Here is a 15695-nt window from a genome sequence, read left to right on the forward strand (position 1 = left end):
CAGGGAGGAGCTATGATCACCTCTCCCACCCCTCCCCTCCAACTCTTATGACCTTCAGCATGGCCCCACCCCAGTACCATTGCAAAGTGTTCCATATCTTATTTCACGTGAGTTGGTCACCCTGAGTTATGGTGAACAGCATAGATACATTTTAGGGGAAGCTAGGTTAACCCATGATAAAGTGAGATGTCGGGCTGTGGGAAGAGGCTCATGTGCAGCAATAAATAAAGGCATGGACCCGTTGGGCCAAATGGCCTGTTTCTGTGCTGTAGATCCTATGTAATACTTGTGACAAAACACATAATGAAATATATTTGCAAGTGGCAGTTATCCCTTACCGTGGGCATCTCGATAATAAGCGTGAGTCACACTGCGAAACCTCTCTTGTCCTGCTGTATCCCAGATCTGAAATCAGAAGGCAAAGTCCATGAATGTTTCTTGTTAAGTTTCCTGTCGAAAGATCAGTGCTTCCATCAGTTTGATCCAAATTCAATTTCCTGCCCATCACACTGTGTTAGTTCTGATTAAAACATATATGTGTGTAGTCACATTTGACATATACCAGTATTGCAGTCACTTTCTAAGTCTCACTAGATATGATAAAGCTCAGCCGTGCTATTTGTGTAAGCTATCACTAGAAAGCCTTTCTGGCATCATATTTGTTACTCGCTCACATAATGAGGGGGGCACTCGCTGCAGATCCCTCCTTGGTGCAGTCGGTGGAATAAGCATTCTTTTTGAACTGCCATGGTCCTTGTACTGATGTTGCTTAGCCAAGTTATTATCTTACTAAAAGCACACAAAGAAAATAGGCAGCAAACAATTAGACAGTCGCTGAACAATGGCACGCTAATCACGTATATTGGAGAGAATGAAGCATCCCCAGGCCCTCTCCAGCTCTTTCAAGACCCTTCTTAAAAGCTTAAGTCTTCGACTAAGCTTTTAGTTAGCCTTCCTATTATCACCTTCTTTGGCTCCCTGTCCGTTTTTGTTAGATTATACATCAGTAAAGCAACTTGGGACATCTTTCAATGTTAAAGTTGCAAGTTTAAGTGTTTGTTGTTGTATTAGCAATAAGTAATAACGGAATGAAAATCCTGAAGAGTGCATGCCTAATTTATCACAATGAACTCTTGATCAATCCTTGCTAGTTGACATATGGCCCTTTACATCTTTATTAAGTAGAAAAGAACATAGGAAATAGGAGCAGGAGTAGGCGATTCAGTCCTTCAAGCCGGCTCCTCCATTCAATAAGAACTCGCCTGATCTTCTATCTTAGCTCCACCTTCCCACATTATTTCCATATCCCTTGATTCTCTTTTTCCCCCTTATATGTGATGCAAAGGGAGACAACTTCCTTGTTGTTTTATTTTGCCAGCACTGCACTTTCAACATTGTCTGACAGTGTTGCTAACATTAATGTATGGCCAATTTTTACTAAGCCATCTGATGATTTTTAATACAAATTACCCAGCCCAATATAAATACGGAGATCAGTTTGCTGAATCCAGTAGATTTATTGACTGATCTCTATTAGCCTAAGCAGTAAGGATTAGAATTTTTCAGGGGTAGCATTCAGAGTCCAACATTTTATCTGTTCAAGAAGTCAAATATATAGCGATTACCCTAATCTCATTGGCAGGTACCTAATATAATGAGAAAATGACCAATAGGATTTTTTTGTTTTGTTTGAGGTATACCTAGGGCCATAGTAGATGATGTCCACCTCAGTAAGCTACAGTAAACTGTTTAGTGTTGGCCAGGTAGAACACACTCTCTGAAGAAATGTTTGAACAATATTTCATATAAATGACGTGACTGGGATTCCTCATCTCTATAGATAAAAACAAAAAACTGCGTATGCTGGAAATCTAAAACAAAAACAGAATTACGTGGAAAAACTCAGCAGGTCTGGCAGCATCGGCGGAGAAGAAAAGAGTTGACGTTTCGAGTCCTCATGACCCTTCAACAGAACTGGGTGAATCCAAGGAGAGGGGTGAAATATAAACTGGTTTAAGGTGGGTGGGTGGGGGGGCGGGGGGTGGGTGGGTGGGGGGAGAGAAGTGGAAGGGGATGGTGTGGTTGTAGGGACAAGCAAGCAGTGATAGGAGCAGATAATCAAAAGATGTCACAGACAAAAGAACAAAAGAACACAGAGGTGTTGAAGTTGGTGATATTATCTAAATGAATGTTCTAATTAAGAATGGATGGTAGGGCACTCAAGGTATAGCTCTAATGGGGGTGGGGGGGCATAAAAGATTTAAAAATAATGGAAATAGGTGGGAAAAGAAAAATCTATATAAATTATTGGAAAAAGCAAAAGGAAGGGGGAAGAAACAGAAAGGGGGTGCGGATGGAGGAGGGAGTTCAAGATCTAAAGTTGTTGAATTCAATATTCAGTCCGGAAGGCTGTAAAGTGCCTAGTCGGAAGATGAGGTGCTGTTCCTCCAGTTTGCATTGGGCTTCACTGGAACAATGCAGTAAGCCAAGGACAGACATGTGTGCAAGAGAGCAGGGTGGAGTGTTAAAATGGCAAGCGTCAAGGAGGTTTGGGTCATTCTTGCGGACAGACCACAGGTGTTCTGCAAAGCGGTCGCCCAGTTTACGTTTGGTCTCTCCAATGTAGAGGAGACCGCATTGGGAGCAACGAATGCAGTAGACTAAGTTGGGGGAAATGCAAGTGAAATGCTGCTTCACTTGAAAGGAGTGTTTGGGCCCTTGGACGGTGAGGAGAGAGGAAGTGAAGGGGCAGGTGTTGCATCTTTTGCGTGGGCATGGGGAGGTGCCATAGGTGGGGGTTGAGGAGTAGGGGGTGATGGAAGAGTGGACCGGGACTGAGTTTTTCCAGGTAATTCTGTTTTTGTTTTCCTCATCTCTAGTCAGTCTTACGTAATGGTTTCCCTTCCATGGTTGGGGAAGCGGAACAGATTTAGAGAGGAGAGGTAAAATTGGAAATAGAGGGCTCCTTTCTCTCTGCATACTGAGCTATTATCCCGAGGGACCAAACATGTAGTGCATGCTACAATTCCCAGTCTTGACCATCTCACGACAAAATTTAAAGTGTGTTAACATTTCTGTTCACTTCTATGAAATGCAAGTCCAAAGTCATGAAACTATGGTCTGTGCTGTTAGTTTTCAGCTGGAACACAAATGCAACAAACTCCAGAGGTGAGCTGGATCTCAATTTAAAGGCATTTGGAACAGATGTCTGGGAACCTGGGGCTATGTGGAATTCTACCTGGCCAACACTAAACAGTAACTGCTGGAAGAACAAGCAGTATAACATATGATCATGTTCCTTTTTCTCTCAGGTGTCCTTATGGAATGCAGCCTTTCCTCCTCATCCTTGGCTCTCTGTTGTCTTTCCTGGCGGAAAGGGCTCACTTTCATTACAGTAATTTAGCAGGGACAACAGATTGGAACCTTTAAGATAAAGGCTTGCGTTTATATAGCAACTTTCATGACCACAGGATACCCCAAAGTGCTTTACAGCCAATGAAGTACTTTCAAAGTGTAGTCACTGTTCTAAGATAGCAAACATGGCAGCCAATTTGCGCCTAGCAAGATCCCACAAACAGCAATAGGACAACAGATTGAACAGCACAGACTGTAGTTTTTGTGAAAGTGATTGGCCAGGACCCTGCTCTTCTTTGAAATAGTGCTGTGGGATATTTGGCACACATCTACGAGGGGTGAGGGGGCTTTGGTTTAACATGCCATCCAAAAGACAGCATCTTTTGGGGTGCCAATTTTAGTTCTTTTCCTCAGGTCTTAGAGCAGGTCTTGAGCCCACCACCTTCTGACTTAGAGCTAACAGTGCTATCTACTGACCTACAGCTGACACTGACATTTTTGTTGGGTTTTGCTGAAGCTTACAAAATCCATGGTCAGAAACACTCGAGAAGCCCCCTGATTTTCAATTTATAAACTGTGGTTGGCAGCTGTGATTAGGAAAATGGGAACATCACCCACTTGGCTCATTTTGAAAAGGATGTTAATTATATTGAGCCTACTAAATGATCTAAATTGTTTTATTTAGATGCTCCCACCAAAGGCTTTAGAGCTTCTGCCCCCTCACAATTTTGGATGCAAAGCAATATAAAGAGTCAGAGGACAGACATACCTGTAGCTTAACCTTCACGTCATCCACATTCAATACTTTATTCTGAAAAAAAGAAATGGGAGAAAATAAACCGAATTGTATCTTACAATCAATTTTCATCTCAAAATAGCAAAACAGCTGACCAAACATTCTCCAAAAATTTGTGGTTCTGTATTTGTTCTTTATTTACAGATTGGATAACTGGTTAAGATTCAATCCCTCCAAGGCTATCTCTATAGCCTCCTCCAGCCCTAACAACCCCTGAGATATCCTCCAACTTGTAATTGCTCTACCATTGGCGGCCTTGCCTCAGCTACTGAGGCCCTAAGTTCTGGAATACCCTCCCTAAACTGTTCTGTTTCTCTCTCTCCTGGTGCTTCTTTAAACCTATGACCATGCTTTTGGGTGCCTGTCCTGATATCTCTTTGTGCGACTCCTCAGATCTGAAGCAGTCCATGTCCATATGCAGCAAGACCTGGACAACATTTAGGCTTGGACTGACAAGTGACAAGTAACATGTGTGCCACACAAGTGCCAGGCAATGACTACAACCAACAAGAGAGAATCCAACCATCTCCTCTTGACATTCAACAACCTTACCATATATAATAACAGAAAATGCTGGAAAAACTCAGCAAGTCTGGCAGCATCTGTGGAGAGAAAAACAGAAATAACGTTTTGAGTCTGTTTGACTCTTCTTCAGGGCTCCAACATTACAACAGCTGAATCCCCCACCATCAACATCCTGGGGGGTTACCATTGACCTGAAACTCAACTGGACCTGCCATCTTAATACTGTGGCTACAAGAGCAGGTCAGAGGCTGGGATTTCTGCAGTGAGTAACTCACCTCCTGACTCCCCAAAGCATGTCCACCATCTACAAGACACAAGTCGGGAACATGATGGAATATTCTCCATTTGCCTGGATGAGTGTAGTTCCAACACTCAAGAAGCTCGTCATCATCCAGGACAAAGTAGCGTGCTTGATTGGCACCCTATACACCACCTTAAACATTCATTCCTTCTACCACCGAAGCACAACGGTAGCAGTGTATGCCATTTAAAAGATGCTTAGCAGCAACTCACCAAGGCTCCTTCCACAGCACCTTCCAAACCATGACTTCTACCACCAAGAAGGACAAGGGCAGCAGATGCATGGAAACACACCACCTGCGCGTTCCCCTCCTAGTCACACCCTATCCTGACTTGGAAATATATCACTGTTCCATCACTGTCACTGGATGAAAATCTTGGAACTCCCTTCCTAACAGCACTGTGGGTGTACCTACATCACATGGACTGCAGCGGTTCAAGAAGGTGGCTCACCACCACCTTCTTAAGGGAAATTAGGGGTGGCCAATAAATGCTGGCCCAGCCAGTAACACTCTCATCCCATGAAAGAATAATTTTTTTTAAAAATGTCAAATTTAGTTTGAAAACACTCCTCTGAAGTGCCTTGGGATGTTTTACTACATTAAATGCCCAATATAAATACAGGTTGTTGGCTTTTGTGAGAGACCAAACCTTGCTTAAGATCAGGGTTATACTAGGTTAAATGAAGAAAGCCTTTCAGCTGCTTTGCATGCAACCTTCCAGAATGCTAAGCCTACCATCGGCCCATTTTTTAAACCATCATAGGATATGGTGGCATAATGATTATGTTACTGGATTAATAATGCAGTGGCCTAGACTAATGATCCAGAATCGTATGTTCAAGTCCCACCAGGAGAGCTGGCGAATTCAAATTCAGGTAATTAAATAAATCTGGAACATAAAACTAGTCACACTAATGCTGACTATCCACTTACTGGATTGTCATAAAAACACCTCTGGTTCACTAATGCCTCCTTAGTCACAAATGCTCTTATCCAGTTTGGCTTATTTGTGACTTCAGACTCACTGCAATGTGCTGACTTAACGACCCTCCGACATGACGTAGCAAGTCACTCAGTTAGATAAGGATGGGCAATAAATACTGGCCTTGATGGTGATACCTAAATCCTGTGAATGAATTAAATAAAAGACATGGACCTGAAGAGAGAGATCAGACCTCACTTTAACATCTCACCCACCTGTTAAAAGCCAGCTAGCCTGGGTGCTTTGATCTGTACTAGTTTTGAGATGTAGGCGAGGTAGAGTTCATTTGCATTTTTTGAATAAAGCATTCAAGAAGTGGGGTGAAATCTGGCACCTAGCTAGCAGAGACCAAGCAATATGTTTATATTGGTAATAAAATTGGTAGTATGAAAGGGGTTTTATTGTTAGAAGAGGTGGTGATACAATGAGAATTTGCGTTCAGTGAGCTGTGCTAGGTATAACTTCAGCAGTTTTGTGTGTGCAGGGAAGAGGCAATGTGAGATCAAAAGCAGCTGTAAGCCTCCAACTGTCTCCACAGGAACCAAAGTGAAAAGAACCTAATTTTGAATTCGTAAGGTGAAAATGCTTTGCCTGGTGTCTGGTTAAGTCTATGGGTTGCTGTTGCCTAATGGAGATTAGTTTGGGAATTTTTTAAAAGTTATGATAGTAGTAGTTTGTAGCCATGTATATGTGTTTAATGTGTCGTAACTTAATAAAATGTTTCATTTAGTTTCATGTGAAACCTCTCAAGAACTGATGGCCTGATTCCTGAATTTAGAGTTGCATCTCAAACATAACACTTAAAATTATAGACTATGACAGTTGTTTAAAGTTTCCCTCAGGGATTTTTAAGTAACTCAACTGTACCAGCTGCACAGTCATAACAAGGCTGCAATTTTCTTTCCCATCATGTGGCCAAGTAGGATTCTCTCCCACTCTTACCTCCTGCCAGTGGCATAAGTTAGAAGGATTTACAGATTGATACTCTGTTTGGCCACATTATGAACACACCTTCCTTCGCCATCAAGTCCTGGGGTGAGATCTGAACCCAGAGCACCTGGCTTAGAGGCAGGAACGCAACTGTTGCACCACACAATCTATTGAGAGCATTACCCGTGGCAATCAGGAACAATAGGACATTTATTATCTCATCTCAGGGGTTTCCAGTAAGAGTTTGCCTCTTGGGAGTACTTGGTTGGGGTGGGGGTTGGGGGTAGGGGTTTGGGGGAAAGATCACATTCTGTTGAGCTTAGCAATAAAGCCAACTTCAAGAGTGGGGAGGCACTAGCAAGGCTTGATTAGCAACCCTGCTGACCAATCACCAGACATGGGAAGGGTCAGGTGCAACTTCCTGTCGGAGAGAAAACAAGGGGCAACATTTTCCTGTCGATGAGTGGGGGTGGGGCCCACTCACTGACACATAAAATGAGGCGCGGTGACATCAGGCATGTGTCCCGACATCACCGCACGTCGTTCAGGTGTTCAGTTCGGCTGGTGCATGACCGAGTCAGCTGGGCGCCCGCCAAACTGCCAAAGGTCTATTAAGGCCTGTAATTAAGTAAGTAATTAAAGTAATTAACTGAGCCGCCCGTCCGGGGGGGGCAGGCGAAGAGCCCAGGCGGCCTTCCCATTTTTCATGAAACCTCATCATCGGGCGGGATGAGGTTTCATGAAGGGTTTATTATTTAAATTAAAAATTTTCAAATAAATAATGGACATGCCCCAGCTCATGTGACAGTTTCACATGAGGGTACAATGTCCTTAAATTTTTTTCTCATCCTTATTCAAATTTCCACAACTTCAACAAATCTCCCTGAGGCACCTGCCGATTGGGTTCACGCCCACCTCCACAGAACCCCTCCCCAAGGGGGAGGTGGGGGTGCGGAATTTCTGGCCAAGGGAACATAAAGGACCGCACATGGTCAATTAGGTTTTTAAACAGAGTTGTGAGGCCAAGTTTTCACCAGGCTAAAAGGGGAATGTCGTAGAGTAATTAGGAATCACTTTATTTTAATCAAGTAAGATGAACCATGGATGTAAGGAAGCCTGATGTTCTCATTAGTTTTGTATTATTACATCAAGTCAAATTGAACTCTTTAAGTACTTGTGACATAAAGCAGCGTAATGATTCAGATCTGATCTTATCCTACCAAGTGTTTTATTTGTCCAGATGCACAAAGGTTGAAGACACACAGTTCAGATGACAGGGGATGGTTTCATCGCTGCATTGTTCTATTGCATGGTTAGGTATTGGGCAGTGCAGTCACAGCCCAGAATATGAGATATTCGGACAACCGCCTGAGCGAGCAGCACCACTATCCCCAATGGAACATCTCAGCCAGACCCTAGACGTTGTCACAGTGGCAAAAAGGAAACCCAGATTCCAGAGATTTCCCCATTTGGCAGTGATAATTCTTCAGAATCCCAACAACAATCCAACCTTGAAACTTCATTTTATACAAGGCTGAATGCGTTCGGAGACGTGAAGGGAGCAGGCACGCTCCGGAAACAAGACGGAAACAAACTGCAACAACACATAAAGTGAACCAAAGAAGCATTGTATCACATATAAGCAGCATTGGAGCATTAATTCCCTTTCATCATTTCATCAGAGGCGGAAAGCAAAGAGTTTCAATGTGGATGATTTCCACTTAGCCATCAGCCGCCCGAGGGAGATCATTAGCCACCAGATTGCAATGTCATACTGCGCACTAATGGTTCAAATCATATGGTGTTCTGGGAGTATTTTTCCCTCCTATTGCAATGTGCAAAAACACCATTAGCACACAGAAAACTATTTGTATCTTTACTCAGCAGTTAAAAAAAGGGGACTTATAAAAATCCAATTAAAGTGTTCTCTGCTACAGGCATTTATAGCTTCCCTAAGTATTTTAGCAAGAAATAAAAGGCCACTGTGAGATTAGTGTCTTTTGGCACAGGCTTGCCAATAACGTGTGCCATAGTCAGCTTGTGATAAATAGGAAATGTTCAGTATGAAGCTTGTTTCTCCCATGTGCGTGACTTTGGAGCTGTTGGAAACTGTGCATTGATTGCTGAGATATTTGTGCATTTTCCTCCCTCTCTCTGGCAGATTTTTGACATGTCACAAGGGCATTGTGAACATTTGATCAAGCTGCCAGTCACACACAGGGAGCATGAAGAGCCACCGACCTGAAAGGTTAACTTGCTCTCCACAGAGGCTGCCAAGTGCTTCGAAGCCCCTTCTGCTTTGGCCGAACATAGGAACAAGAGTGGGCCATTCAGCCCCTCGAGCAAGTTTCGCCATTCGCTCAGATTGCAGCTGACCTGCAGTTACCCATCATTGCTCCATATTCTTTAATACCCTTATCCAATAAAATTCCATCCATCTCAGTCTTTAGTTAAACCCCAGCATCCATTGTCATTTAAGGAAAGATTCCCATAAAGACTTTGCACGAAGAAGTCCCTCCTGATTTGGCTCCTGAGTGGCCTGTTGTCACCATGTATTTCATTCATTAAAAATGTGGAATGTCTTTAATTGGAGACGAGCTGTTTATTTATATTATGGTAGCCTGTCAGAAAGTGGCAGCAAAGCAGCGGCACCAGCAATATAGGCAGCGTTCTCCTTACTGAGCACATCGCGGGCGAGGATTCCCTCCTGGCCCATTTCAACAAGCGCAGCGCCATCAGCTCCTGGGAGATCCAGACCACCATGCGCCTGCTTCTGCCCGGGGAACTGGCCAAGCACGCGGTGCCAGATGGGACAAAGGCGGTGACCAGGTACACCAGCTCCAATTAAAACTCCACAATGGACTGAAAAACGTTCAAAACATAAGCGCAATGGCCTCAGAGGGCACGGGAAATTGAATTTTCCTGTCTTCTGAGGATTTCTGCTGGTCAAGAGCCCATGGGTAGGATTTTGGGTCGGGACCCCAGCATTGGGGTCAAATGGGGGTCACGACTCTGTGCTGTATCGGAAAGAGTCACCTGGCAGTGATTTTCCCCAAATTGGCCAATAGGAGGCCCCCCTAGCTCAGCCTGCAGTTCAGGGGGAGAGAGAGAGAGAGCACCTCCATTTTGAGGCATTCAGCAACTTTTAGAAGTTCTAAATCAAAAAATGGCCTCAGCAGTTGGGCCACCATTGTGTCCACCAGGGGGCAACAGCATCCAGCTCACTGCACCTCTCTTGACTACTCCATTGTTTCAAAATGATCAGGTTGCTTATCCAACATCCAGTACAGGAAGAGCAGAAATTTCCATCAATTAAATACTGGGAAGACAGAAGCCATTTTCTTTGGTCCCCATTCCAAGCTGTAGATTAATTTGCCTTGCTTTTATTCCTCCTCCGTTTGTCAACAACACCTTTAAAATAGCAAAACATCAAGAAGTGCTTCACAGGAGAGTTATCAGACAAAATTTAACATCAAGCCACATAAGGATGTATTAGGACAGATGACCAAAGTTTAGTCAACAAGGTAGATTTTAATAAGTGTCTTAAAGGAGAGAGGGGGGTGGAGAGGTTTAGAAAGGGAATTCTAGATAGGGCCTTGATGGTTGAAGACACGTAAGCCAATGGTGGAGTGAAGGAAGTGAAAGGACACAATCAGAGAAAGTAGAAGGGAGGATGGTGTGTTCAACCATGTCAAAGGCAACAGACAGGTCATGAAGGTTTGGGAGAGCTAGTGTACCACAGTAACAGTTATATTGGATGCCATTGTTTCCTTTGATTAATGCCATTTCAAAGTTGTGGCAGGAGTGGAAACCTGATTGGAGATCCTGCTTTCTAAAGCCAAAGTTCAATCAATAAAACTTGATGAATGAAAAGTTAATTTAGAGAAGTTCGCCAGCTCTGCCAGAGCAGTGACTGATGCACCATTGATCTTATGCTGTGATCGTTTGTTGAAGGGCAGCTCCCATTAACCAATGTTTCGCAAATACTTATTGCAGCGTATGTGTAAACAGGTCATTGTAAAGATATGAATAATTCATTTTGGACTGGATTCAAAGCCGTTTCTATGACAGATGCAGGATGAATGTTTGAAGTCAGCCATTCATCCCTTATCGGCACAGATGAAATCCAAATAAATATTCATTTTCATCCATCTAAATGATACACGAGGCATCAGAAATAACAGTGCAAATTAACCTTACTGAAAAAGAGAATTTGCACCATTTCATTGGAGAGATGAATTTGCATAATTCTTTATTAACAATCTGATATAAAATAGTTGCTAATAAATCCAATAGAGAATTCAGGAGAAACCTCCTTAACAAAAGAGTGGTGAGAATGTGGAACTCGCTACCACAGTGAGTACAGTAGTTGAGATGAATAGCATAGATGCACTTAAGGGGAAGCTGGACAAAACACATGGGGCGGAATTTTCCGGTCCCGCCAGGGGCGGGCATCACCGCAGGCAGGAAGGGAAAATTTGGAGTGGCCAAAGGTCAACTGACTTTTGGCCGCTCTCCAAATTTTCCAATTCTGCCCACAATGATGCTCGCCCCTGGCGTGACCGGAAACTCCCAACCATGATGGAGAAAGGCATAGAGGGTTATGTTGATAGGGTTAGATAAAGAGTATTGGGAGGAGGCTCGTGTGGAGCACCAACCCTGGTATAGGTTTCTTCGGCAGAATGGCCTGTTTCTTTGCTGTAAATTCTATGGAAGTGTATGTAAAATGAAAGAAAGACTTGCATTTATATAGCCCTTTTCATGACCACCAGACATCTCAAAGCGCCTCACAGAAGAGAAGAAATGTAGGAAATGCATAAACTAATTTGTACACAGCAAACCCCCACAAAGAGCAATCTGATAATGTCCAGATAATCTGTTCTTTTGGTGTTGATTGAGGGATAAATATTGACCAAGACACCAGAGATAACTCCCTAGCTCTTCTTCAATATCGTGCAACCGGATCTCTTACATCCACCCAAGCAGGCAAATGTCTCACTCTGAAAAACGGCACCCCTGACAGTGCAGCACTCCTTCAGTACTGCACTGGAGTAGCCCACTTTCCATGTAACATACAAATTATTTCCCTCCTTGACTCCCAACAAAACATAATCCTTCCTTTTTCGTTCCGGCACAAAAAAGGATAGATGAACAGGTAGGTGAGAGAAGGCTAGTGGAACACCTCACTTTGCTCTGTGACAGGTATGGGTCCGTGTAACAGAACTACTTTGCTGTCACAAAAGTTTTGCCAGGCTTTTTCTTAACAACAATTTGGATCTGTGCAACATCATTAACATAAGTAAAACATCCCAAGCCACTTCAGAGGATTGTTAACAGACAAAATCTGACACCAAACCACATAAAGGAGGTATGTTAGGACAGATGACCATAATCTTGGTCGAAAAGCTAGGTTTTAAACAGCATCCTAAAGAAAGGACATAGGAACAGGAGTACTGCACTCAACCTCTGCTCTCCCGATCAAATAGAAACTTCTCTTAACTCCATCTACACAACTTGGTCCCATAACCCTTAATACCCCTGCCTAATGTCAAGCTAACAATTTCAGTTTTCAAATTATCAATTGACATTCAGCCTCAACAGCTTTTTGTAGGAGAGAGACAGAGAGGTTAAGGGTGGAAATTCCACAGCCAAGAGTCTAGATGACTAATGATTCAGTCAGTGATGGTGGCATGAAGGAATGGGTCACTGTGGGGCTGGACAAAGTCACAGAGCTAGGGAAGGGCAAGGCCATGAAGTGTTTTGAATTGCAGGATGAGAATTTTAAAATTGCACCATCGATGGACAGGGTGGCCATTGTAGATCAGTGTGCACAGGGGGTAGGTACCTCCACTGATTTGTCCCTCTCTATCACAAGGCCTGAAGCCAATCATTAGCCCAGCCACATTGAATAATGCAACACAGATTGGAGACTAAGTCTGAAACAGTCCTGGTCTGTATGTCCCAATCCCACACCGTGTCAGGCAATTTTCCCATTGGTGAAAAAAGTTGCAGTGTACCTAATTTACTAGTACGAATACTGATTGCTTGAAGACCAGCACTTCAAGTCTCCGACCACACTTATAGAAAATAAATTGTTATCCACTGAAGTAAGAAATTAACTGTCAATCCTAATTCACTCAAAATACTTTCTTTCTAAGCATACAGCGCACTAATCTGTACAGCCCACGAAAAGCTGAAGTATCCTATCATAAATTTTTTGTGATCTAAGGCTAGGGCTGACAGAGTTATATTTTAGGCGCACACTTATAAAAAGCAGAAGGTATTGTTGGAGCAGTCCTACAGGTCAAGGGTTTGAGCACTTAACTCTCAAAGTAGGTCACGTCATGAGCAGTGCTGTTTCTAGCTAGCTTGTCAGGCTGACTAATTTGCCACAGTTGGCTGAGTTTATCAACCCTTTGACTGGCATGAATGTAGGCGAAACGAATAGAATGGGGAGGTGGGGCGAAGGGAAATGCTGGAAGTGCGAAACAAGAACAGAAACACATGTCACTTAGCACCTCTAAGAGAGAGAGGGGAAAAAAGACATTGGGGGGTCATTTGTGCAATAGTGCGAACTGTGGGAGAGCGAATATAAATGCTGTTCCACACCTCTCACGGTTAGCTTATTTCCACTGAAGTTATTGTCCATTTTATCCTATCGTACAAAGTCAAAGTACCCCCAAGAATGAAATCTGAGGGATGAACAAATATTCTAATAGAAAGAAGAGTGGAGGGATGAAACTCATCTTAATAACTATCTTCCTCTGTTTCAAATATTTATACCATTTTCACTTAGAGGCTGCTGTAAATTTCTGCTCGTGCTTTGAAGTCATATTTTTCCCCCTTATTTTGCTAACTTCCTCAGCTCAGTGGACAGGGATAGTTAAGAGTTCCACTGACATTCCCAATGCAGTACTGAGGGAGTGCTGTCTTTCAGATGTGGTGTCATATCAAGGCCCTGTCTTCCCTCTCAGGAAAGATCACACAGCACTATTCCGAAAAGGAGCAGAGGCGTTCTCCCCAGTCGACGATGACTTCTTGCTCATCCTCAGATTGTCCTGAGACACTTCGTCTGGAGGATGCAGCTCATTCCATTAGGTCATCTCTGCCAGGGCCTCTCCTCCACGCAGCACCAGGTTGTGTATGGCACAGCCAGACCAGGACAATTAGTGAGAGATGAACCAGAGAAAATTACAGAGAGTCACTTGCATGGTCTGTGCATCGAAATCCAATTTAGAGTAGGCCATTGGTTTGTTCATTGATGGCCCCGGTGGCTTTCATTGTAACACATCTCAGCCTCTGTACGTGATCTCTCACTGGGGTCATGAACCAACTCTTCAGTTGTCTCCAAGAAGCCAACACTCGAATGGCGCTTGTGAACAGAACATCCATGGCACCTGGGAGTGTCTAAGGATGTAAAAGTCGTGACTACTCCCAGGATAGTGTTCACATGCTTGCATGATCCTTTGATGACAGTCACATGCAAGTTGGACATGGATGGATCAATAGCTTTATGATTGACAAATGCTCCTGGCTGGCCCAACAAGAACTCTGGTGGCCACATGTGTGCAATCTATCATACCTTGAACTCTGGGGAATCTCGGGCTCTCTCGGCCTGACTAATGTCATTGGTGGTGAAGTAGATGCAATCATTTGCTCATCTAAACATCCATCCGTGACTACCTAAATACAATGGTGAGCTGAGGCTTGAGATATGCCACAAAGGTTGGTGTCTGATCAAGGCAATTCAAGGCCACAGTCATCTGGAGAGTGACAGGCATGGGCTGGACACCAACGCAATGAGAACTGATATCTCTATCCATCAATTCACAAAGTGGGGGGGGTGCTGCTGTCTCCCCAGAGAGACGCAGTCTGCCAAGACGCTGGCGTTCTGAAAGCTGAAGGTAATTCATCCTTTGCCTGTAGACACTCTGTGGTGGAATGTGGAGTGTGTGATCTCCTACCACGGACAGACTGTTGTTGTTGTCTGTCTTATCCTGGCCTCCATGCAGCAGCAGGTCCCTCACCTGCCTGGACTGCAGGTTATACCTGTCCTTGGACAGCTCACCTCCTCTGCCTCCTTCTCCTCATTTCCTCCTCACTGGAGGAGCCGACTGGAGTCCACCCCTCCAGGCTCTAGGCCCTCTTCCCTTTCTCTCCCTCCTTATTTGTAATGTCAGCCGATAAAAACTGAAGAAACAAAGTTTACTAATAGCCAAGTGCTGCCACCTTCAGCAGCAGGATCTTCTGCTACATAAAACCACGACCCTGTTTGCAGGCCTTTTTGCCTGCCCTTGAGCCACCTCCTCACGTCTGGATGTAACTCGCTCCCAATATTCTTCCTGTGCGGGCACTGAAAGATGGAGTGGGCAACGTAAAATTGCAGTCAATCGCCTCTTGGACAAGCTCAAGAGCCGGCTGGCCGTTTTTTCCCCCAAAATGGCGGGCGGGCGGGCTTCCGATTTCAGTGCCTGCTTGCCTTCCGCATTATTGAAAACTAGCGGGATGAGGCGGATTGCCAACCCACTTCCCATCATAATTCACCTAAGCACAAGGGTGAAGGGGGATGTGGGGGTGGGGGGTAAAACCCAACGCAATACAGGCAGAGTATTCCTTTATCCGAAACCCTCCGGGCCGATTGCGTTTTGAATTTCAGATAATTTCGGTTTTCGGATACCGCAAATGAGCTTACATTACAATAGCTTAAGCCCAGGCTAGCTATAGTCTATAGTGAATAAAACGTCTCAAGAAGTAAGATGTATCACTGAACAGTAAATAGAGTGCCTGTACTCTATTTTCTCTTTGA

General features: G+C 44.0%; 1 protein-coding gene across 1 annotated transcript in view; it reads right to left on the minus strand.

Moving 5' to 3' along the window:
* Positions 1 to 15695, minus strand: part of LOC121287741 (ras-related protein Rab-26-like) — a 351705-nt gene that overhangs the window by 138821 nt on the left and 197189 nt on the right. Inside the window, exons 3-4 of the mRNA XM_041205625.1 lie at positions 4124 to 4165; positions 339 to 405 (exon numbers count right to left, since the gene is read on the minus strand). Coding sequence (XP_041061559.1) covers positions 339 to 405; positions 4124 to 4165 — 109 coding nt within the window. The remainder of the gene's footprint in view (positions 1 to 338; positions 406 to 4123; positions 4166 to 15695) is intronic.

The sequence above is a fragment of the Carcharodon carcharias genome, chromosome 15 (genome assembly GCF_017639515.1).
Source record: "Carcharodon carcharias isolate sCarCar2 chromosome 15, sCarCar2.pri, whole genome shotgun sequence".
Classification (NCBI taxonomy): domain Eukaryota; kingdom Metazoa; phylum Chordata; class Chondrichthyes; order Lamniformes; family Lamnidae; genus Carcharodon; species Carcharodon carcharias.